Source organism: Elgaria multicarinata, chromosome 2 (assembly GCF_023053635.1).
Source record: "Elgaria multicarinata webbii isolate HBS135686 ecotype San Diego chromosome 2, rElgMul1.1.pri, whole genome shotgun sequence".
NCBI classification, from domain to species: Eukaryota; Metazoa; Chordata; class Lepidosauria; order Squamata; family Anguidae; genus Elgaria; species Elgaria multicarinata.
Window position 1 is genome coordinate 108,263,348 of NC_086172.1, and position 26,067 is coordinate 108,289,414.

At 40.3% G+C, this 26,067-nt stretch overlaps 1 protein-coding gene across 2 annotated transcripts in view; it reads right to left on the bottom strand.

Moving 5' to 3' along the window:
• Positions 1-26,067, bottom strand: part of NELL1 (neural EGFL like 1) — a 564,084-nt gene that overhangs the window by 190,930 nt on the left and 347,087 nt on the right. For both annotated transcript variants that reach the window (XM_063117360.1, XM_063117359.1), the window contains exon 14: positions 59-181. In XM_063117360.1, the coding sequence (XP_062973430.1) occupies positions 59-181 (123 nt within the window). The remainder of the gene's footprint in view (positions 1-58; positions 182-26,067) is intronic.

The following is a 26,067-nucleotide window of genomic DNA, read 5'->3' on the forward strand; positions in this document are numbered from 1 at the left end:
TCAAGAAATATTAATAGTGTCTACTCCTTTTATCAAGTTGTTGGAACAACAGACTCACCTCGGCAGATGGTCCCATTCCCTACATATCCAGGTTTGCAGGTGCAGCTGTGTCCCCTGACTGTGTTAGTACAGATTGCGTTCTCATCACAGTTGTGCTGTCCGCTGTCACATTCATCACGTTCTACAAGAAAACAATCGAAGAGAAAGTGAGGAACAGGGAAGGGGGGGGAAAATAAATTTTCAGCTTGCTGATCTGACATTTGAAAAGCCAGTTATAACTAATGACTGAATTGCTACAACAGCTGAACGCAGCACAGGAGACATAAGATGAAACCTGACATAGACTGCTTCCATTTCAGGTCACAATTCATGGAAGATCAGATCAGGTATCTTAAATGGGGAAAAATCTACCTGATTAAAACATAGAATTAGAATTGAGAGGGGAGAAAAGGACATGGCAGTAAGATGAAGTTTGACCTTCAGTCACCACACATGGGATTCTTCTTTCCCTACTTGCTTTGTGCTGGCTGATCTGAGGAAGGGTTAACTTTGGATAGAGCAGGAAGAGGAACCTCCATTCCTCTTACCCCAACCCCCACTTCCCTCGTCTATGGGAAAGATGATTTTTTTTCTCTTTTTGGATCCCGGTTTATTGAATTTATTTATTTATTATTTATTAATTAAATTTATATACCACCCCATAGCCAAAGCTCTCTGGACAGTTTACAAAAGTTAAAAACAGTGAACATTAAAAACAAATATACAAAAATATAAAACCATCGAAAGCATAAAAGCAACAGTATAAAACAACTGTATCCATTTAAACAACAATAGTTCTGGGGTCCATTAAAAAACAAACAAACTTAGTATATGTTGTTAAATGCTGTTAAATGCCAGGGAGAAGAGAAAAGTCTTGACCTAGCAGTGAAAAGCTAACAATGTTGGTGCCAGACGAGCCTCATTGGGGAGATCAATCCGTAATTGGGGGGCCATCACTGAAAAGGCCCTCTCCCTTGTTGCCATCCTCCAAGCTTCCCTCGGAGTAGGCACTCGGAGGAGGACCTTAGATGTTGAACGCAGTGTACTGGTAGGTTCATGTCGGGAGAGGCGTTCCGTCAGGTATAGTGGTCCCAAGCCATGTAAGGCATGGGACCACAATACAAATTACAGATGAACTGGATTGAGACTGCAGCTCAGGACAAAGGGTTAAAGTCCCCCAACCCCACACATACACCAGGGTCACGATTGGATCCCCATCCTTTTGAGTAAAGAAAAAAGACATGGCTTTTAGCATATAGCAATGTGTAGTTTGACCCCGAGGCCAGATCTACATCAAGCACTTTGAAAATGGTTTGAAAACAGTATATGGAGTGTGTCATGGGCTCCAACAGTTGCCAATACCATTACAAACCGTTTTAAAGTAGTAATGTAGATCCTGCCTGAGTCTCCCAAGTCCAAACCGAATATTCCGACTACAACAACATATAATTTTCTCGATCACTTCAATGATAGTCCAAGAATTAGTGGTTTTGTTTACAAGTAGAGCATAACTTGAAAGTGGGATCCAGAGGGAATCTCTCTTGCCTTTCACATTTCCCCAGCTATGCACAGTTCCGATTACTTAGCAGCACTACTAAAACCTAATGCTGAGAAGTGAATAGAATTTACCACAAATTACATGCTGATCAAGAGTTAACACTTAAATATTCCTATAATGAAGACTACTACTATTTCAAAACGCATTTGCAGAACAATTGTATCTTCAAGCTACAGGTAGTTATTACTGACTTTCTATTCAGACAAGTGAAGGTTTCCTCTAGAGCACTGCATTGCTTTGACTTTGATTTAGAATGTGAATATCCATTTATTATGTGAATACTGTCAGCTTGGTGAGGATTCAGAGGATAGCAGCAGAGGTTTTGGAATATATACGTTATAGACAGACAATAAATGAATGAACTAGGCTCTCTTAGCTCAGGGAAAAGAAGATTAAGTAGACCTAGTAGAACAGGTTTAAAACTGCATATATCAAATGCCAGTCATGAAGAAGATGGGATTTTTCTCCCATGTCACTGTGAGAAAAACATGACACAACTGATTTCAGCTTCAGCATCACACAACAGGTTGGATACTAGGGAACAAGTTTTCTACCTGTGTGCGAGATGGACCAAGGATCAAGCACCTGGGGAAATGATGGAACCTAGTAAATGTTACTGTTTTGTATTGTTTGTCTCATTTGCTCCGTTGGGAGGGTCCACCCATGAAAGTGGGCTAAAAATAATTCTAAATACATTAATATAACTAAAACCTCATTATCAACAGATATATTTTTCAGAGTCGTGAGATGCATTTATTTATTTATTTATTTATTGCATTTCTATACCACCCAATAGCCGAAGCTGTCTGGGCGGTTCACAAAAGTTAAAACCATTCAAGGTATAAAACAATAATATAAAAACATGATATAAAATACTATATAAAAGCACAACTAGGATAAAATCAGCAGCAGTGCATCTGCTGTGGATGCTCTAGGTAAGTGTTTTCAGACTTCCAGGAAAGCACTGGAGCAGATGTCTAAGGGAATCTCTTCCAACCATGTATTATTATGGCTCTGTTGATATAGGAAATGTAGAGCTGTACATGTTGAGATGGCAGTTGCATTTATTTTCAAACCTTTAGTACCAACCACCTTATATATGGGCCATGCCATTTGCCATTCATCCAAGCAGTTTAGTGGACATTTGAGCAGCCAACTTCATCTCCTTGCCACCCAGCTCTTTTATCTCTTCATGAAGTGTACATTGTACATTGTTAATTGTTCATTGTACATTGTTCATGTACATTGATGGTGCTATATAAATAAATAATAATAAATAATAATAAGTGAAGCTTGGGGAGGAAATCCTTTTTGTATACTGTGTAAACACAGTAATGCCAGCAGTACACCTGGGATTCCCACTCACTCTATCTCCTTAAAGGGCTAGTAGTGTTTTAAAGCTTGGAGAGAGAACCAGTAACATTAATGGCACTGGAATGTGTCAATTACAGGGAAGTGCTATAGAAACTGTCTACATCTTTCAGACCCCGAAATGGGCATTGCTTTGTAAGGCTACAAAAAATGGGGATGGGGGGAGGGGCTAGTGTACTGCGACTGGACCTGGACATGCAGCAACATCCTCTTTTCTCTTATTCTCCTTCCTTTGCATTCTCTCTCACACAGGTTTCTATTTTTAAACACCCACAAGTCTTGAAGATTAGAAGAGAGAGCCATATAGTATCATGGTGGAGCAGATGAAAGGATACAGGAGAAACAGTGTAGGCTAGGAGAGGAAGGTTTAGTAGTCCTTGGTAGTAATTAGTGAAGTTGTTATAAGCTAGGGCTGTTGAACTTCATTCAGCCTGAGGGCCAAATTTAATTTTAGAGAAGCTCTCAGGGCCAGGGAAGCATCCCAGTGGTAGATGGGATAGAAGGTAAAGTGGGTGCATCCGAAACACCAGCATCCTTTAGCTTAAAGCTCTCGCAACCAGCAATAAAGCCTTAGGAGAGGTAGTTCAACCTTGTAGAATGGGAACAAATCACATAAAAGTCAAGAAAACACCAAGTGGTCAAGGCAAAGGGGCCTGCAAGCCTGAGGTTCAGTACCCCATGTATAAGCTCTATATTTATTTTTTAGAGCATCACATTCTGATAGACGTAGAAAAGACTCCAAAACAAGTGGGTTTTTCTAATTTATGACAAATGGTCATCCATTCACATTTAACACTGATTCTCTATACACTGACAAAATGGAAGGCCATTGCAAAAATTAAGAACAAATTGAAGGCCTAAACTGAAACTGAAGGCCTAAACTGAACAAATTGAAGGCATAAATCCATGGGTAAGTGATATTTAAGCTAATTTTGTTCACTTCTGAGAAATGGCTGTTGGGATGATTGCCAGAGACAACATGTTGGTTTTGGCAGGGATTGATTTAATTTATTGATTTTTCAAGTGTTCAGATAACATTTTTTTTTTTAAAAAAAAAAAATCCCATTCCAACATAATAGCATTGTCTGTATGGAAAGGTTATTTCTGTATTGAATCCTTGGAGGTGTTGATTTCAAGGCTTAATACATCTTAGATTTTGAGAAGGTACACTTATAAATAAAGATCTCTACTCTTGTAAAATTGAATAATTCTACTAAATCTCACAAGAGTATTCTGAGGATTAATTAACTGAAATTATTTTGAGCGTTTCATATGGAAGGAAATGCAAGAGATCAAAGGAGGAAATACAGGAGATCTACTGATAACTTGCAATTTACCTCTTTCATTGCAGCTGTTCATCTGTGATTTAGTGCAGAGGGAGAGCACTTCAGGGTCATTTGCAACACCTGATGTTGTGGACAGTCCACAGAAATTCTGCAGCTTCCCCTGGGAAAAGGTGCATTTTTGGAAAGTCCATAATTTGTGAATTTTTGCAAACTGTGGTCATTAATATGCTTAGCTTGCACAAATTGTAGGTGCAATTTGTCCAAGTTAAGCATATCTACAGCTGTAATTTGCATAAATGCCAATTTTAATGTGTGAGAGAGAGAGAGGGGGGGGGCTATTCAGGCATTCTCTTATGTGGGTAGATCAAACATGGGAGGAGGGAGAGTGCTCCAGTCCACCCCTCTTCCTCATCATATCCATTTCCCTCTACTCATTGGGGGAAATGGCTGAAGAGGAGAGCCCCTTGTATTTGTGGAGGCTGTCCATGTGAGGCAGAATGCTGGAAAATCAGCAGGTGCAGGAGGTTTTTCTCGTCAGATGTCCCCCTCCATGAGCAGAAGATGACAGCAACATGTGAGGAGGGGGTGGGTCTGTAGAGCTCTCTCTCCTTGCATGTTTGATCTACACAGGGAAGAGTGCACCTGAATAGGGCTAAAGGCAGGTTTAAATTGAATCCAGTTAATCTCTCTCAGATTAACTGTGTATTCCCCACCTGATCAGTCCCAACTGTCAGTGAGGCTGTGCTCTCTCCCCCTCCTGCTTCTCCCATGGAGGAGGGCCTCCATCTTGACAGACAACTCCTACCGGATCACTTTGTTACAGTAACAGTAACATTTCTGCAACAGAAGTATAAGTAGATACTTCGGGGAAATATGGGGATTCTTTCGCCTCCCAAACATTACAGGTATTTAATGTGTGCTGCTCAGCATAAGAGTAAGCACCATTCTTTCTACATGACCTCCTGGCTTCCAAACAACTGCATAACTTTAAAATACAGAGTGTTTTTAATGGCACAGTATTTATTCCAGGGTGTCAGGATCTATGCTGTACTGAGTGCTTGCAGGACCCAGGTCTTTGGTCAGGACCTGTCCTGCTGGGGTGTTTGCAAGCCTCAGGCCCCTGACTAACTACACACAGGGGGGTGATTAGAGTCCAGCTGGGTGGGGCCAGGGTAAGAGCTATTTAAGCACTGCACTTCTCTCTCAACCCTCGCCACAGCAACACCTTTACTGTACTGCCTGGCTCTGCTTCCCTGCAAATCTCTACACCGGTTCCTGATTGTGTTAGTTCCTGACTTCTGGACTGCCTTTTGACTTTGCCTTGCCTCTGCCATGCTTTGTTGGTTCCTGACTTCTGGACTTTGCCTTGCCTCTGCCATGCCTTGTTGGTTCTTGACCCTTGGACTGCCTCTGGACTATGCTGTGGTTCTGCCTTGGCAGGTGGTGCTGGACCCTTGTGCTGGTTCTGGGACATTGCTCCAGCTCAGCCCAGACTCAGGTTCAACTGTGCCTCTGAACTCTTGTATGCTACAAGAGGGGGCCTCTGGCACACACTAGTGATGGTCAATAAAGCTGAACCTTTCTTGATCCCACTTCAGTGTGGTGTTCTCTTCTGCCTCACTCCCCTGGGTCCCGGCGGCCCTGCCTAGCTCCCTGCTGCCCATGCCCTGGGTGTAACACAGTGATAAAACAAAGTCACATGCTTTTTCATCAGAATTAGGCCAATGAAACTGAAAAACTGCAGAGAGACAACAAACTCAAAACCTCATGCTACTGACTTCTTAAGTCTTCTGCAAGTCTTGTATGAATAATCTATTTTACACTGACACTACTACTTATCTACTTCAGCAGTGTGAAAAATTAACACCAAAGGGGGGGGAGTGTTGCTGTCACCTCAAAAGATTTTCAATGATCTGCACAATGATCTATATGTTTTCTAAAGACAATGGCCCTTTCCACACCTAAGGATTACCCCAGGAAAATGGAGGGATCGTCCCTGCCTGCTCCTGGGATCCCCTGTGTGTCATTTGCATGCACAGGGATGATCCCGGGACAATCTCTGGAAAAAAGGCAGGTGTAGAAATGGCCAACAAGTCAGCATCCCTTCCATAATAATATATACACTAGCATGTTCTTAAATGGCAAAATGACAATGCATTCACCAAATCAGAACAGCTCATGAAATTCTAAAGAACCCCCAAACATACATGCAAATCAACATAACTTGCAATGTTAGTGTACACATATGAACAAGGAAAAACTTCCAACACAGAAAGGTTTGAAACATAACTTCCCAGACTTGACAGGTCTGAATAGTACTTATGAACTACTAGATTCAGTAATCTACTGTTGATTACTTGTTTTCTCTGCTGATTATCTATTGGTTTTATGAGAGACTTATTCGTTGTATTTTACTGTTGGTTGTTTTTAATATTGTTGTTACATGCCCTGGGATTTTTATGAAGTGCAGGTTATAAATATAATGAACTAAAATGTTGCATAAAATATACTCTGGCCCAAATCTAGAAATCTTTACAATCAGAGAAGGGCTTCACACACGCTGCTGAGTGCAAAGATATCCCTGCTGAACTGAATGTTGGTAGTCTCATCTTTGACAGCTGATTACGTATCAAAGGGAGGGAGTCCCTGGAGTCAGTACTCCTATCCACCAAACAGGTTTATTGATGCTGTCAGAGGTGACAGCAACATCTGTCCATAAGCACAAACCTAGCCCATGTCCAACAAACAGCAGTCTGAATGCAACACCTGGGCTGGATGTAGGTTTTTGCTCTACACATTTGTGCATGTGGCGACCAATCCAGAAAAGAGATCCATCCTGAAAAATAGGCTCCATCACCCTTGTTAGATTAAAGCATATAACTATGATCCACAGGTGTGCACAACACACATGGCATCAACATGCACAGTGAATATGTTTTATCAGTTTTATACAGGCAGGTTGTCCCCATAAAACATGCCAACTGCTTGCTGCACACCTGCAATGTTCAGGTGTTAGAAAGCAGCCAAAAAGAAAACCCCTCCAATGTGCAATCTCTTTTCTAACTTCAGTTTTCAACAAGAAGATTTGAGGGAGCTCTGTTAGAGCTATTTGAGTTTGCAGAATGACACTGTTGAATACTTCACTTAATTTTTAAAAAGACATTTAAAGAGACAACAGCGCAAAGTGTGTTTACTTTTACTTTTCCATAATAGGGCATTTTATTATTCAGTTCAATGTAAATTATCTTAACTATTTTTGACCCTGCACAAATGAATATACATTCCTTTCTGTTTTTCAATCACTCAACTCCCTCAAGATCAATCAGAGTGGAAATAAAGCATTAAACACCTGCAAGGTTGAAAACAAAACAAAAACTTAATCTTGCAATTTTGTTGTCCTTATTTGAATTCTCTTAGACAAATCAAGGAATCAAACGTATAAAACTCTTACCAGAGAAAACGGACATAACAATTTTTCACATTAAAATATATCACTGACCTTAAACCATTTGGGGCTCAGCTCTTCACTGAGTTTGCTTTTAAATATGCAGTAGAGCAGCACCTACCCTTCTTTCCCCTGTAGTGTGAGGGCTTAAAAATTACTTCATATCTTGAGATTTGTGCTGGTGCACTATTTCATAAAGTTCAGTAAAGGTCAGTGCCCTAGTTGAATTTTCATTACCAAACCCCACTTCATCTATTTCTATATTTTGCAATACCAGTTATATATTATTTGGCAGAGACCTTTTTCAAGTGGTTATTTGCATTTTCTCTTTTAGAATATATTTGCACCATGATATCAGCCTCAACGTTAGTGGTGTAGTAGTAGATTCTAAAGTGCAGCACTCATTACAACAGTTTCTATAGCTGGGGTGACCATATGAAAAGGAGGACAGGGCTCCTGTATTTTTAACAGTTGTATTGAAAAAGGAATTTCAGCAGGTGTCATTTGTATATATGGAGAACTTGGTGAAATTCCCTCTTCATCACAACAGTTAAAGCTGCAGGAGCTATACTAGAGTGACCAGATTTAAAAGAGGGCAGGGCACCTGCTTAAATGACACCTACTGAAATTCCCTTTTCAATACAACTGTTAAAGATACAGGAGCCCTGTCCTCCTTCCTAAGGAGAGTCCAAAAATGCAGGCAGTGTGCTGACCCAAATCTATATATGTGGTGTGTTCTTGTGTGTGTGAGGGCAGAACACCCAATTTATTTGGGATCAACAGATAGTCAAAGAATTCTGAGTTGCCAAAGGACAGTGTAGTGGTTAGCATGTTGGACATTGGCTGAAGAGACTTGAGACTGAATGAGAAAGGAACGAGGGGGAACAACATGTCCCCAAACAACAAGACCACCAACTCAAGCTTTTCCAGGAGCAGAGCCTCCCCAGCCGTGAAGCAGGATAAATTGTCCACCATAGGTGGGGCGTTACGAAGAGTGGCAGAATGGGGCCTCCACCAGTGGCATAACGTGGGGTGAATGCCACCTTTGCTTTTGTGCTTACAGCACTAGGGGTACAGTGCTGCTTCTCCCCCAGACTAGAACAGTTTGCTGTGCTGCTTTTTTCACCTTTACCCCACCCCGCTCTCTGCTTACTCACATTGAAGCACTCGCCTGTACTGCTTGCTTTGCGAGCTGCCTTCCCTTCTTCTAAATCCACTGTTGCTACCAGATGAGGATGTATTTTATTTGCTCATAGTGCTGGGCTGAATCCTGCCCTCTATTTTCAGGAATCTTCTCTCTCCCTGCGAAAGAGGCATTGTTCTTTCTGCCTCTTTCGCAGGGAGGGAGGAACTGGGGAATTTTCTCCTTGGGAAGGGGGACAGGATTTCCATATACCTTTTTTAAGTGTAGCTGTTGCTGAGGGCCCTTCTACCTATTTTTTAGTGTTTTTTTTTAAAAAAACAAACAAACGAAAAACCTCCCTCCTCCAGCATTTGGATGAACCCAGCAGTTCTTAGTTAATGCCTGTTGGAGACCATGTGACCTCTCCAATCAGCATTCAGAAAGTACTCCTGGGCTCCTGAAAATGCCAGGATTTATATTAACCAATTCCATGTCTTGTGAAACAAAACTATAAATTAGGCAAACAATGAGTACCTAAGAGTCAGAGTATGTGCAAAAGTAATTGAACTCCTGGTGGGAATCTACACTGATGTTATTCTAACGTTTTGAATGGGTTACTGTGACGCACAGCGTCACGTGACCCTGGGTCTCCAATGTTGCAAATGAGTTGTACTTACAGGTTCTATTTCTTAGTTCCAGCGTGGCTACAGATTCATATACCTCGTTCTACTGGTAATTTTCCTCTCCCTTTCTCAGAGCTGCTGGGTTTGCTCCGCCCACTTCCTGTTCTCCTTCCTTCACCCCGTTTGCTATCTTATCTGCTACAGCAGATAAATCACACCAGCCTTATACTGTGCAATCACTGACAATTGCATGCAAAGGACTCAGAAGTTTTCCACCTTAGAATCTGCTTTGATTGTGAAGTAGTCCCATGCATCCAGCCTTAATTGTGCTCCTTTTGCAAAAGATTCACCCCAGCCGCTGCTGTGGGCGCAGGAGCAGGATTTTAAACAAATGCTTACATCTGCGTAAGCTTTATAGATAAAGACACCAAAATTGGCACAGTAATTCAAATACAAAATTTGAATCAAATTGGGTCATCGGTTGATTTTTTATGACTTTTTTTTTAACATTTCCCCCATCTTTGCAAAGGAGCTGAGGAGCGCTCAAAGGATCGCTGTAGATCCCTGCAGGAAAATAAACAAGGGTCCAAAGTCCAAAACTCATGACCAGCGGGGCTTAAATGGGGCTGCTGCTAAAACTTTTCAATTTGGTCTCCCATCCAAACTTTGACCAGAACCGGCCCTGCTTAGCTTCAGCAAAGTGGCTGGCTCCTATGCATTCAAGCAATTCCCTGGGACTTGTGTTAAGATGTTTTGGGAGGAGGTTTATGTGTGCTTATGACTGTTGCCCTGCCCTGTTGTGCTGGCTAGGAATGAGGCAGGCAGTGGGTGGAGCAAACCCAGCAGCTCTCACAGAAGAGGGAGAACAATGGAAGGATTGAACCATGTGCCCTGAAGTTCCGTTGCAGCGAAACGTAAGTCACGCTAGTGTGTCCTGTGATACAGAGAACCGATACAGAGAACCACGTTAGAAAGGGACACTAGCAACGTTATAAGACTAGTGTAGATCCGGCCACGGTTGCATCAGCTCAATTAAAGGGAATAATTATAATTAGGTGTTTAAAAATTAGGTAGATCTTTAGGGGTGAGTTTGGGAGGCCAAAGGTTCAGGAACTTTGTGAAACACATCATGCCATGATCAAAAGACACCTCTAGGAACTCAGAAAAGCATTTTAGAAAGGAACTGAATCTCATCAGTCTAAGATGGGTTACAAAACAATTTCTAAAAATTTGGGGCTCCACCAATCCCCTTTCAGACAGATAGTGTACAAATGGGAAAACGTGCAAGACCACAATCACTCTACCCATGAGTGATCATCCTACCAAAATCTGTTCAAGAACAAACTGGTATATATGTAATCCAGAAAGTCAAAAAGAACACCAGAGTAGCATCCAAGAATCTGCAGGCCACTTTCACCTTAGCTAATGTGAGTGTTCATGACTCAACAACCAAAAAAAAGACTAAATAAGAATGGTGCTCATGAAAGGATAGCCAAGAGGAAACCTCTGCTCTCTAAAAAGAGCATTGCTGCCCATCTGAAGTTTGCTAAAAATCACATAGATGATCCCCAAGACTTCTGGAACAATGTTCATTGGACAGACAAATGAAAGGTACAACTTTTTGGCATCAATGAACAATGTTATGTTTGATGAAAAACAGACACTAAGTTCGAACAGAAGAACCTCATCCCAACCCTCAAGCATGGTGGTGGGAATGTGATGGTTTGAGCTTGCTTTGCTGCCTCAGGACCTGGACGGCTTGCCATCATTTGCAGTGTATCAGAAGATTCTAGAGGAGAATGTCAGGCCATCCATCCATGAGCTGAACTGAGTCATGCAACAAGACAATGATCCTAAACATATAAGTAGATCTACAAAAAAAAAAAAAAAAAAAAATGGCTGCAGAAGAAGAAATTCCATAATTTAGAATGGCCTAGTCAAAGTCTGTACTTAAACCACATTGAAATGTTGTGGCTGGACCTGAAGTAAGCTATTCATGCAAGGAAGCCCTCAAATGCCATGGAGTTCAAGCACTTCTGAAGGGTGATTCCTCAAAACCAATGTGAGAGACTGACCAACAGTTACAGGAAACACTTACTTGAAGTCATTGCTGGTCAAAAGGGTCCCACCAAGTACTGAATCTAAAGGTTTACATACTTTTTCATACATGGATATTGAATACTGAATTAGTTTTGGATAAATAAATGTTGAAAAAGCATCATATTAGTGTGTAATTTGTTTAATCAGGTAATCTATTGTTCTTTATCTTGGGCCCTTTCTACACCTAAGGATTATCCTAGGAAAATGGAGGGATCATCCCTGCCTGTTCCCGGGATCTCCTGTGTGTCATTTGAATGCTGGGGGGAAAGGCAGGTGTAGAAACGGCCTAGGACTTTATACAAAGATCTAATAACATTTTAGGTTGGAAATATGTGACAATCCTAATGAGTTCACAGACTTTTTTGCCACTGTATGTTTTACAAAGCTCCCAGGAACTTTTTTTTCTTTTTTTTCCATTCTCATCTTATGCAACTATGTCTGTAGCCATTTTATGGGGTGTTTTTTTTCCTCTACACATGGTAACATCAGCTTGGGATGTGATGATATGAGTACAAAGAAAATAAGGTATCCCTTCACACAACACATAATTAAGTTATGGAATCCATTGCCACAATACATCGTTATGGCCATTATCTTTGATGGCTTTAAAAAATAAATACATTCATTTAGGATGTGTTACTTTCAGAGTGGGGGAGAGAAACATACACAATTTTCTGTCTCAGATGCCAAAATACTTTGGCTGACCTTGGGTACTAAGCACCTTGACTTAGGCAGAGGGGTGCCATTTTTGCTCCACCTCAGGCAGCGAAACAACTTGGAGCTGGCTATGTCCAGCAGTTTCTTTTCCCAGCACTAGGCCCTTTCTACACCCATGGGTGTAGAGAGAGGGAGAGGGGGCGATCCCGGACTTATCTTCTTCCTGGATCGTCGCCCGCAGTTTAAACGGGCTGTGCGATGTCACAGGCGCGTCACTACCACCATTTTTTTTAAAGCGACAGAAAATTAAAAGGAAAGGGGGAAAAAGGCCCAGCCCTGCTCCCCACCCCACCCCTGATGCCCCTGGACTCCCTCCATCCTGGCTCCTTTCCTCTCGCGGGGAAGAGGGAAGAAGCCAGGACAGGCGCCCGCAGTCCTCAGGATCATCCCGGGACCGCATATAAAACCAGGATAACTGGTTATCCCAGGGAAATGGAGGGATCATCCCTCCTTGATACTGGGATCCCCTGTGCATCATTTGAACACACAGGGATGATCCCGGGATCATCCCTCCAAAAAACAATGGCGTAGAAAGGGCCCTAGAGAGAAAAGCTTGTTCTCCAAGTCAATAAGCCAGTTCTAGTAGGTTTTTTACCTCCATCAAGAGCAGGTCTTTTCTAAAGATAATGGGTCTTAATTGACCATTCAAGACCAAGCCACCTCAAAATATTTTGTATTACCACAGGGATAGCTCACAACAATATATTATTGCTGGAAAAATCCATTTCTCCCCAGATACTGTGAAGACTGCAGTTAAGCTCAGAAAGGAGGAGGAAGTCTGAGGAAAATGGCAGATGATGTCATCATCCCTGCTAATCAAAAAGTCCCAGTATCTTGACCCTGTGAGCCGTGGCTCCACTATACCACTGCTCAACAGTTACATTATTGTTAAATAAAACTACGACTTTCTGGATGGTGCCATGCAGAGGAAAAGCATCCTATGGCTACTTCTCATACCTGGGAGCTGGAACAGGAATAGCAATGACAAATGTTTTACAGAGAGTTGGTTCCACAACTACACACCCACCAGACAGACAACTCAGCCAGTGTGAAGGAGAAGCTAAAGTCCATCACCTTTATGTATTCAACTGTTGTTGCAACTATCTTACAAGGGGACACAAATATGAGTTTTAATGCAGACCAAAGTGTGATCCAAGGACAGTGTAACTGCTGCTTACTCAGGTTTTCCTGTAGCTTTCTGATCTACTCATTCTGTTTGCTCTATTTAATACAGATATATTGAAAGGGCCTGTGAAATTGCCAAATTTGCAGAATTGCTACCGCAGCATTTGGATGACTTCCTTGGCCTCTGCAAAACAGCCATCTGTGTCTGCAAAATCTATAAGAGTTTTTCTTAAACCTTGCTGAATTGAGCACTATTACTGCTTGCGTTTTGGGGAATGTGGGATGGGGTTCCAGATCACCCCATTTTCTTACCTCGTCTTAGAGAATACACTTTAAAGCCTTTTGACTGTTATTTTTGTCCTACATAGCTGAGATCCAACAAACTATAAGCAAACATAGAACAGAACTGTAGTCGTGGTCAGATGTTTCTTTGATGTTTCTACTGCACCTGTTTGAACTGCTGAAGAGAGAAGTTGATTACCATTTTTAATTTATACTGAAAGTGTATTACCTCTTCAGATATCATAAAATTTCAAAGTAACCTCTTGTACATCACCTTGTGGTTTTGTGCAATAATTAAAAGTTCACAGACTATTAGTGGTTCCCAGATTACTACTGATCTACAAATATAGAGAACAAATGACTATTTTGTCCTTCTTCACAACTATGTATCAATAAAATTGGGTTGTTATGCAGATCACAAACCAAACCAAATAGCAATAGTGATTTGGTGGATTTAGCGAAGATCTATGTAATACACATGCAGGTCTCTTTTTTCTTTGTTAAAGGTATTTTTACCCTTTTTTATTTCCCCATAATAACACACATTTCACTAGCCCCCATTATTTTGACTTCAAAATAGTTTCCCCCATCATTCTATGTGCATGACTTGTGGCCTTCCAGATGTTTTGGCCTATAACTTCCATCAGCCCTAACCAGCATTGCCAATGATGAGAAATGATGGGAGTTGTAGGTTAAAACATACGGAGAGCTGCAAATTGCCCATGCTTGATCTATACTGATTTATATAGAACTGACAGGTTGGTACCCATAGTAAGAGAGACATATTTGTATTCCAAATGTCCTCTTTTAGCAGATAGCAAAGACATTTTTCTGTCACAAAATCTGCAATAAATTGATGTTTCTCCATCTATGTTACACACATCTGAGGTAAAGAAGAAATGCATGCATTTTTATACCACAGGTTTTGCTGCGATATGCAAAGAGTCCTCAACTGTGTCATAATTTGGAAAACCAAACTGTTGAAATATTTACCTGCAAAGACAAACAATGCTTCAATTTGAGCAAATCCAAGAGCTGACAGAATAGTGCTCATCCTTCTTATGCTAATTGAGAAACAAACTGATATCCAAAGACTATATACCTATCCTGCAATAAAAACCAAGCAATCCTTGGAAGTCTAAATGAGCACAAACAGCTTCTGTAAAACCATTTGTGTGGAATCTGGATCACTTAATAATTCTGTTCAGGAAAAGTGTGCTCTTCCTGCTGTGGCTCTCTATGAGTACTGTAAAACCTGGTAGGACTTGTACTATGAAAGTTCTAAATGAAACTCTTTCAGACTGACTCGCTGATCTGGTTCACACGATCAAAATAAGCCATCATGGTTTATTTAAATCATGGTGTGTGCCAGGCATGTGCCGGGTGCATGACCCATGGTCCTTTGTAGGTTTACTGGAGGCTTGTTTCCACCACCAATGAGCTGTGGTGTCCATGTTTGGATGGCCTGACAAGCTGTACCTGGAAGTGATTATGGAAATTACACCGCACAAACCCGGCAGGTGCCAGTATTTTGACCATGCAAACTGGCCTTGTATGAGGTATTTCCACATTTACTGGAAGCAAAGATACAAATCCTGGATTTTTAAGCAATGGCTTCATTTTGTCATCTGTTTACACCCTTGGATTGTCAATATTTTTGGGAACATAATAGGTGGGAGTGAAATTTAGGAAGCTGCTTTATTCTAGTTCTGACTCTTTGTCCATCTAGCTTAGAATTGTCTAGTCCTCTGCCTAGACAATATTAAGTTCATGCAGGAATCATGTAGGAGTATTTCACAATTGTGGTGACCTGAACTTTTTGTGGTTGAACATGACAAGGATTGAATCTGAGATCTTGTGCTACACCACTGTGCTATGCCCATCTCTTGAAAGGATTCAGATAGCCAGTTTTTCCCCTTTTCTTTTCCATCACATGGTGAGTTATGTAGTGATTACGTGGTAGGAATCCAATATAAAGCAATCTGAATGGGCCAAAGCTCATACCTGGGACAAGACATGAAATTCCTATTTAATAAAAGTATGATGACTGTGACCTCTATCCTGCTTTGGGCCCATGCAGGAAATCTAATTCTTCATGGGGGAGAAATTTATTTGATTCACATTTTAATACAAACTTACCTAATTTTGCATTTTCTACGACTTACGCACTCACTCTTATGTTTCTTGCTCTCCCAGTGCATTGCACATTCATTACGTTGGGCCTCTTCAGCTGGCTGACTATTTAAAGAACCTGTCAGTGGCTAAATATCGTATTCCTTTCTCCAAGGCCAGATGCAATATTATTCTATTCAATTACTTCGGGGCAGATATGCTGGTGTCCCTTATCAGGAACGACGGTGCCCTGTAGGAATATGGAAGTGGAGACGATGGAACATATCCTTCTGTCCTGTAGCTTTTATAATCAGGCCCGTCATCTTATGATCACCCTATTGCTGAGTAAACTGTCCAGAAGTTCAGACAAATTTTATGTTAAATTTCTGTTGGAAGATAAATCCTCAAAAGTAACTTTGACTGTTGCTAAATTTCTTACAGTGGTGGCCAGGATTAGAGCTCTCTGTGTATTAGATGAAAGTTGACAATAGCTCTAACTGTCTGATGTTTCATGTTTGAATCTTGTTTTTTCATGGATCACAATAAAGATGTATGGTATGGTAATTTTGCATTTTTAACTAATACGCGAATTGAAATTCAGTTATCATTTGAAATTTGCACTTTTGCAATGGAATATTCCAGTCAAAAATGCATATATTTTTGTATGCATACATATAGTTAAAATAACGGTAAAATGCATTATATTAGGAAATCTGCTTGCAAAAATGTTTTATATTTGGTAAATTGCATAGAACATATTATATATCAGGAATATCTGCACAAAAATGCATAAGATTTTCATATGAACTTTTGGCCTGGATGATATACAAAGAGAAAATACTGAGTTAAAGCCCTATTATTTGGGCCAAATGGTTTTTTGAGTAAAGAACAGGTGTGATACTGTATAATTCCAGGTTAAAAAAAAATGTACTGAAAATTTTCACTTACCAATTAATGTGCAAAAAATAATGTGTAAGATATACACATCTTGATATACAGATGTCTAGAAAAATTATAGACTTGGGTTTAATTGGCAAATTTTGAGCAAGGAGTTATCTTTTCAAACATATAATTCAAAATTGTTTTCATCTAGCCTGAAAGGTGTATGTGTAAGCCTTTTTTGTATGCTCTAATTTTTTTTTAGGAATGTTTAATAACAATGAGATAATTAAGCCTGTGAGCCCTAATTTATGGACGATAGATAATATTAGCTATGAGGTAACTTCTGTACAAAAAAAGTATAGCAATGTGCTGATTTAAAATGTAGGTGCTTCTTATTTGAAGCTCACCAGGCCTGGGTATTTGTCAGTTTAATAGCCTATTCAATATTGAACGGGGGAACTTGGTACTTAGAATGAAATATTTCCTTTTTAAAGTATTAAGACTAGCAGTCTAAGAACAAGAAATGCTTGGGAAAGTCTATTTCCTGTTAAGCTATTAAGATCTAAGGATCTTTAGCAAAGACCTGTTTAACATCAAGAAAGGTTTTAATGTTATTTTATGCAAGTTATATTTTGATGTGACATTTCAGGCATATCTTCTATCTATATAAATAAAAGGAAGTGTTTGTATGTCTTTGATGGACTCAAAAACAGTACATCCAATTGTTATGAAACTTTTAGGATTTGTTCTACCTCTATCTGGTAAGGTTTTAGACATAGAGAACATCTCAGCCACCGTCTTGAACCAAAAAGGCAGCAAATCAACAAAATGTTAAAGATGTACTGCTTCAATACCATTTGATCAATTTCAACCAAACTTTGCATCATGATTCAGCACTGCAGCAAACAGATTTGAATCATGCGACATTCATTTCCCATGTTTTACAGACATTTGTATAAATAAAAAAGCTCCAAATACTGGGGGGAAATATTAAAGGACAAAAGAAAAGGAAGAAGCACAGTTTAAAGGCAGAAAACATTAGCAGGCCGAGCTATAAACCTGCCCCTTCCCTTTTATTGTGGGGCAGCTCTATCTAAGGAGATGGAGTGGACAGATCCCTCCCTGAGAGGGCTATAGGGGTGGACTTTGACAGGAGCAAAGTGCCAGCAGACATGCCTTCACTCAATGTGACAGCTGTGTAAGTTTGTTTGAAGGCTTCTCTGTACCAACCTAACACAATACCAACCTGTACAAAGCCAGGTCTTTTTCCTAGTTCCTAATGAAAATGAAAAATGGATCAAAAATATTTTCCTATACTAATTCTTATTAGAACGAAACCAGAATTGAATTCACTAAAACAACTTCGGTGTACACTTTGTTTGAAGTGGATTGATCAGCTATCAGTAGTTAACTGGCAGCTAATGGCTTCCTAAATACTGGAACGATAGACTGATAACACTCAGCAAAGGCCCAAATCCGAAATATTATATCCTGCCTTTCATCTAAGCAGTTCATATCCCATTAAATATGAAGGGGTGAATGGAAGTATTTTTCATCCGCTTCACTTCAATTACATATGAGCAGCAATCAATAATACTGAAGTACTAAAAGACACAACAGCCCTGTAATTGATATGAAATGTATATGTGCAGGATTTGTTAAGTTTAGTTCCAGCCTCTCTTTATCAAAAGAAAAGCCTAAGACGGCTAACTCCACAATAAACATAAAATGCAAAACATCTCAAATATGTATAATACTCATGGCTTGGACATGCTGTGGGTCCACTGCATTGCACTGCCTAATGAACTGGAAAGGATGAGCTCTCCATTTTGCAGACCATTAAGTGCTTTATTCATCTCATTTTGTCTCTCTTCCTGGCCTCTTGAGTTCCACTTATACCCATTATGAAGACACTCAAGAGTCAAGTTTAGATTCTGTTATTTCCACTGATTTATGATTTTGCAGACTGGAGAACAAACAAAATGAAGAGAACCCATTCCCCCATTTACACAGTAAAAAGGCTGCTGTCTCTATGGTCATTTCCATGCCATTTTGGGTGTGAGGAAAGACTTCTCACTGAATATTTAGTTTACTATACAAGCAACATCTCTATTTGACCACACAAGCCACACCTCTGACTGTGTTTAGCATAGCACCCAAATGTAGCACTACCCAATGGGTAGTGGCACGTCCTCTACCCATTGGCACGTCCATTGGCACATCCTCTACTGGAGGAACAGTCTACTCAGATCTTGGTTGGCGGGGAAAGAATGATCCACTTGCTGTAGGGTCCTATTCCTTCCTGGAACTTCAATTTCCCCACTCCCATGGCTCCAGAGTTTGATCATCACTGAACCTAGTGTTATGGAGCCATATATCCCTCAGGCACAACCATAAGTGCTTCATTCATCTTATTTAGTTCCTTTTCCTGGCTTTTGAGTCCCAGTTTCACCCATTATGAAGACACCCAAGAGTCAAGATTAGACTCCATTATTTCTCCTGATTTCCACTGCCTGAACTTTGATTATTATTCTTCCCTTCAACTCTAGCCTTTCTAAGCCTGCAGTATATTCTGTATGCATGTTGCTATCTTTTGAAATTTCAGTGTAAATTTAGAAATGTTTGCTACTTAAAAGGCACTTTTATCTCATAAACTGTTTTTGCAGCAAGCACCTGTCCCTTGCAGTTTTCTATATAATTAGCATTTCCTTTACTCTGAAGTCTTCATTGTTTATTACCCTGCTTACAGCTGAGAAGTTTCAGGTAATGCTTTGTGAATCAGATGATATTTTGGGTTTGGACACAGAGTCATCAAACACCACACCCAGCCACCCAGAAGAGTCCTGCTTTGAATGCCTGATGAGCTTCTACAAGAACACTTACCGTTTGTAGCTGTCTTTCTGCTTGATATTTCAAGTTACTGCCTCTATCCCTCCTAAGGTCTGCACCTTGCTGAAAAGACACTTATCTTACCACTCCTGTCTTCTTGCATAACGCTGTGCTTAAATCCTTATTTTTCTTGGATAGTAATATGGTTTACCACTTCTCTGTGACTCTTTCATGCATTCAGAATATAAATTCTTTAGAAATGAATTTCCCGTTAGGCTTAACATCAAACATGTATTTTTTTTAATCTAAAGTATCATACATTTAGATATTTCTTATTCTTATTATTTTTAAATGCAATAGAGATGTATTACTGATTAGGCAGTTCTGAGTCCAAATAACAGAGGACATACTGGCATATGAATGTTGCTTGACTCCCTTTGAATTCAGCAATACAATCTTGCTGAATTCATAACAATTGGCTTATAAAATAAAAGATACTGAATGCAGATTTTAAAAAATTGTGTTGTATGATCTAATAAGCCAAATGTTGTCCTGATGTGATGTTCTCCGGGTGGGTAGAGCAATACTGAACTGTTTTGGGAGAGCTGTCAAGCTCATTGGACCCACTGTTCAACTTTAAATTATTGAACAGTTCTTAGAAGTAATGACATGAACAAAAGATAATCATTTTATAAGACTACCTATGAAAGTAAACGGTCTTGTAAAGTTATAATAACAATACTGTTGATAATTCTATATACACAATCTATGGGTTTTCCCCCCGTTTTCACAATGTATTTTCTGTTTTGTTTGTTTATATTTTCTGTTTGTATACTTTGACTGGTTTTAGTTTTTGTGAACCGCCCAGAGAGCTTCGGCTATTGGGCAGTATAAAAATGCAATTAGTAAATAATAAAATAATAACAATAATGTGTAATGGCTTCCGGTAAATGAAGTTCGTATTATATTGTATTTCGATATAGTACCTAATTAATGAAATTCAAAATAATACTTAGGATTTGTGTAGTGCTTTAAATGTCCTAAGGGCTTCATAATATGAGTTGGTGGAAATCCACTCATGCAATGAGACCTCCCCATAGTCTCCCTGTCTCCAAGTGGCCTCAGCATGTTCTGGAGGATTCTACAACCTTTAGATCAAACCCAATTTCTCTAAAAGAATCTTAGCTGGTATTATTAGCCCCATATTTCAGATGGGTGATAGTAGTGGTGAGGTTGAAAAGAAAATGTCTAGCTTAAGGTCACCATCAGAGATCAGAGTAATCAGATACTTCCCAGCTCACTGCTCAGGCTCTTAGTCACCTCTATTGTCTATGTCAGTGGTTCGCAATTGGTGGTCCACGGACCACCATTCATATATTCACCATTCATTTCTGGAGTCCACTGACAATGAATTCCTACCAGAAGTAACCTCCCAGTTACCTAGGGAGTTACCACAACCTCCCAGTTACCAAGGGAGGTTGTGGGCTCTCCCACACTAGAGGCCTTCAAGAGGCAGCTGGACAACCATCTGTCAGGGATGCTTTAGGGTGGATTCCTGCATTGAGCAGGAGGTTGGACTCGATGGCTTTGTAGGCCCCTTCCAACTCTGCTATTCTATGATTCTATGATAACATCACTGAGCACTTGCAACTAGCTTCAGAGATTACTTCCCTGCACCTAATCCTGAAAAGTCATGGATAAGGAATCCTTTTAAATGTGGTGATGTAGAACTAACAACTCTATCTGCAGAAAAGCAAGATGCACTTGCTGACGTGACTTGTGATGGTTCGTTGAAATCATTTTTCAAAGAATATAGACTGGACCAATTCTGGGTGAAGGTTTTTCCTGATGATAAGAAGTTAGGTGAAAAACATCTAGTTCCCTTTTGTTCCACATATCTCTGTGAACAAACATTTTCGACATTTTGTTATATGAAAAACAAGCATAGAAATCGGCTCAATATTGATCCAGATTTGAGATTAAAAGTAGGAAATATTGAACCAGATGTGGAAGGGATTGTTCAGGACAAAGAGGCATGATTTCTCCTATCATATTTAGGTTTAGTAGCTGCTAGACATTTCATAATTTGTTCAATTGTAAACTAGAGATTAGTAAAATTAAATTTGTCTTTATATTCCTAACTAAATCATTGTCATTTTTGCGTGATAATATCACAAGTATCACAAATTTTATGGTCTGTTTTTAGTATAACTAAAATCCTTTGCTTATTAGGGGCTATCCCTTATTTTCTCCAAAAAATTGCTTCGCAAAGTAACTACCAGAGATAACAATTTTTTCAAAAGTAGGGGGTCCGCAGTACTTAGCTAATTGGGAACCACTGGTCTATGTCAGCCTTTCCCAACCTGATGCCCTACAGATGTTTTAGAATACAACTCCCAGCATTCCTGATAATGGGCCATGCAGACTGGGACTAATGGGAGTTATAATCCAAAGCATCTGGAGGGCACACAGTTGGATAAGGCTGCTCTGCTCTATGTCCTTAAGATCAGTTTGGATGCTTATTCACATATGCCTATCTATTTGGTAGACAATATAACATATGATGTGGGTGTTCCACGTCCATGCCCATATGTACAAAAAACTGAATTGCACATTTTCTGCCAGTTTGTTTGTTTGTTTGTTTGAGAGAGAGAGAGAGAGAGAGAGAGAGAGCAATTGAGGCCACCATAAAGAATGCTCACATCACGTTTTTCTTTACGGTCTTCTTGCTTCTACTCTTAAGCTGCTAGTTCACTTGACATTTTCTGATCATGATTCAGCTCATGTTATTTATTTTTCCTGTTCTATTCACTGATGTCTCTTTTCTTGTCAGCATTTAAAGCTTATTGGATTTATTTTCAAATGTTTCCAGGTTTTTCTCTATGTATTCTCTATCTCCAGGTGCTCCTCTTTGTAACTTCTGCTCTACAGCAACCAACCATTGTTCTAGCTAAGTGTAAGATTACTTCTCTGTTTCTCACCCGTTTCCCTTGAAACTTCCCATCCCTGGAATTGCTCTCCCACCTGATATCTGACTCTTTTGTTCCTCCATATCTTTAGTCACATTCGTTCACCCTGAATTTTCCTGATTTCCCCCTTCATCCGTTTCCCTTTTTTGTGGACTAGGCCTGTTTTAATTTTAGTATTTGTACAGCACCTAGCATTTTCATTATGTAATTAAACAAAGCTCATTATGTTGTGTATGTGTGTCATGGATGACATGGAAACAACTCAGCTCAGATAAGCATCTGAACTAGACTCCAGATGTACTGTCAAGCCTACAATCGTATCATACTTCCCTTTCGACAGTACTTGAGGTTCAAGCTTTTCGAAATCCCACAACTGTTCATAGGTTAATAGATACCAAGCCAACCTTCAAAATTGGTTGCAGCCTGCTGTTTATATCCTGAATCCTCTAAATCCTCCCCAGTACCTGACCTACATATTCCAGACACAAGTGATTCAGCAGGGAACAGTTTCACTTATAAGTAACTGTTTAAGGTTGATGTGATGTCTGGGTCATGGCAGCAGGAAATATTGGAATTCAAATGACACATAACATTAATCATTTAATCATTTGTGGCTTGCAAAAGTAAGCTGTGATGAATAACTGATTACCCTAAAGCAGGAATAATCAGAAAGTTTGAGTTTGAACTTATATTTGTGACAATCTCAAGCAATTACTTTGCTTAACTTTAGAAGCACACATAAGTGAGAGTGTTACTGGGTATACAATTTAATTATCCAGAGTATCTACTGTTAAAGTATGCTTCCCTTGGATATGAATCTTGGTTATCCAAATGACACACAAATGAACTCAGACAAGGCACCACTGCCACCTCATTTGCTTTATTTCTTAAGCAGAATGTGTTACTTTGCTTCAAAGTTGTATTTATCCTTAAATTTTAAATTTAAATTTTAAATTTTATCCTGTGACCAGGATAAAAATAATTGCAAGATGGCACAAGCCCTGTGATTTGCTGGGCTCACTCCTCCCTACACCCCCCCCCACACACACATACACATGTTGGTGTAACACCGGACATAGTAAAAGGCCAGAAATGAAAGCAAAAAAATCCCATGCATGCAACGCTCCCATCCATGCACTGGGATCTTTAAGTCCCAGACCTTTAATCTTTTATCAGAATAGGATAACTGCTATCACCCATTGTTGACTTTGATAATAGTAACTACTGGGTTCTTTGCAGTTATACAACAGAGGGGTAAATATGAAATTTTGTTCCTGATTTAATTGTAAACAGACACTTCCCTGAAAATGGTGAATTAAGCAGTGATGAGCAGAAATATAAGAATCTGTTTTCTGAATTGTGTTTATACATGAGATTTACCGGTTCCATCTTTGAGTCTGCTTACTATTTAAAGCATCCTGCAGGCTTGGCATAATTTTCATCAAAGCATTTGCTATCCCTCTGACTTGAAAATATGCAGCTGCAACAAGAAGTGAGGATTTTATCTTCCAGATTTTCATGATGAAAAAGATGGGGGAATCTTCATAGCCTATTCTTTTCTTTTGATGAGTGCAATTCCTGGTAAGTACAGGAGACTGAATGCTCAGGGTGACCTACGTAGCGATGTACAGTGGCATAACTTCTGATTTTTTGAACTCACTTTGAAGATTCAGGGCCTTGCTAGACCTACCTGAGAATTAAGGCGTGTGGAGAGGCCAGCCTGCGCTAGAAGTAGCACAGGCTGTCGCTCCTTTCCACACATCAGACGCGACGGGCTGCACGAAAGTCCTGTCGCGTCCGCCATTTTTTTTACTTAAAAGGAACAGATGCGCATGAATGCTCGTGCGCTGAGGTGAGTCTTTTTTTTAAAAAAAATTGTTCTTCCCGCTCCCTCCTGCCCCCGAGCTCCAATCTTCCTGGCTCCGATCTCTCCCCGGCTCCGCTCTTCCCACCCCCGGCTCTTCCCCCCCTGCCCCCGGCTCCGATCTCCACCCTTGACTCTGATGCCCCCCCTGCCCCTGGCTCCGATCTCTACCCCCTGGCTCCAATGGGCCCAGCACTCCTGTGGAGCACTGGGCCCCGTGTGTGGCTTCTCCCGGCTACTTGCGAGTAAGCCGTGTAGCCAGGAAAAGCTGTGGAATGGGCTAGACCTTCCGCAGTCCTGGGCTTAGCCCTGGACTGCAGAAATACCAGGCCCAAAGTGGTGCCCGTTACCCCAGGGCCAGGCAGGGTTGACCCCTGCCTGACCCCTGGAGACCTTGTGCATCATCTGGACGCACAGGAGCGAGCCCAGGCCTCGCACCGGGCTGACCCCTGGTCCAGCAAAGGCCTCAGACAGTCCTTTCCCTTGCTCACAATTTACTAAAAACACACCACCTGAGTGATTTCACTGGAAAATGCAGACAGACTATTCAGGGAAAGAAACGATGAGTATCAAAAGGTTGTGAGTCTCTCTTTTAGACTTGCTTTAGTAAGATGATCTCTTTTCTCACTGACGTTATTTGAGACAAGGAGGTTATCAAGCTGCTTTACCTTATTTACTAACTAGCTGGCTTGCGGAGAAGAGAATAACAAAATGTTAAATACTTTGCAAAACTCTTAGAGCTCTTTACAAAAGTAGGTAATACGAACTTTACCTTTATTAACTATGAAACAGAACTGGTGCTAAATTAAGGCTGCACTGTACACATGCTTACCTGGGAGCAACTCCCACTTAGTAACGGACTGCACTTTACTCTTCCTAGTATAGGGTAGTATCCAACAGTGGATTCTTCTATCTCTAAATGTCAACTCTTTTTCAATTTCAGAGGAGTAAGAAGTATTCATTTGTAATTTTTCCCAACAGAAGTGATTAGAGTTCATTGCTTTACCAATACTGTAAATTGGATTGAATGACCAATGCTGTTACAAAGAGGTAGGCACAAGATAAATTACGGTTCAGTGGTAAACCACTGGGCGATTTGTGGTGGACCACTTAGTGCAGCTATTCCCAACCTGGTGCCCTCCAGATCCATTGGACTACAACCCCCAGCATGTCCCAGCCAGGATAGTAGTCAAACATATCTGGAAGGCACCAGGTTGGGAAAGACTGACCTACAGCCTGGTTGCTAAGATTCTTTCAAAGAAGATAGACTATGGACTGACCCAGCAAGGCCACATATTCAGGATCTCTTAACACACATTCATTCTTCCACCTAATCCCAAGTATGCATTCTTGTAGAATAAATTTGACACACATTAGCGAAGCCCAACTTCTTATCAAGCTGCTAATCACCAAACTGAGTTCATTGAGTATTTGGCACATTCACACAGAAAGGGACATGCATCCTGAAGTTGTTTTTCCTCTAAAAGATGACTTTGCGAATTTCCTTATATGGTAAAAGTCCCTGTTTACCACTTCCTGCTAAAGGTTAAAAGCTATAGGTTTTGTAAAGGCCAGCACCTCATTTCCCCAGTGAATGGTGGTCCGTAGCTACGTGGGAATAAAACAGACCCTGTTTGAATTGGAGAGTCATGTCTTCATTCCTCCACAAACCATTTTAAAGAATTTTCCAGGTCTGTGAGCACATATCTAATTTTTGCTATTTTTTGGAGATTTCATCTTAC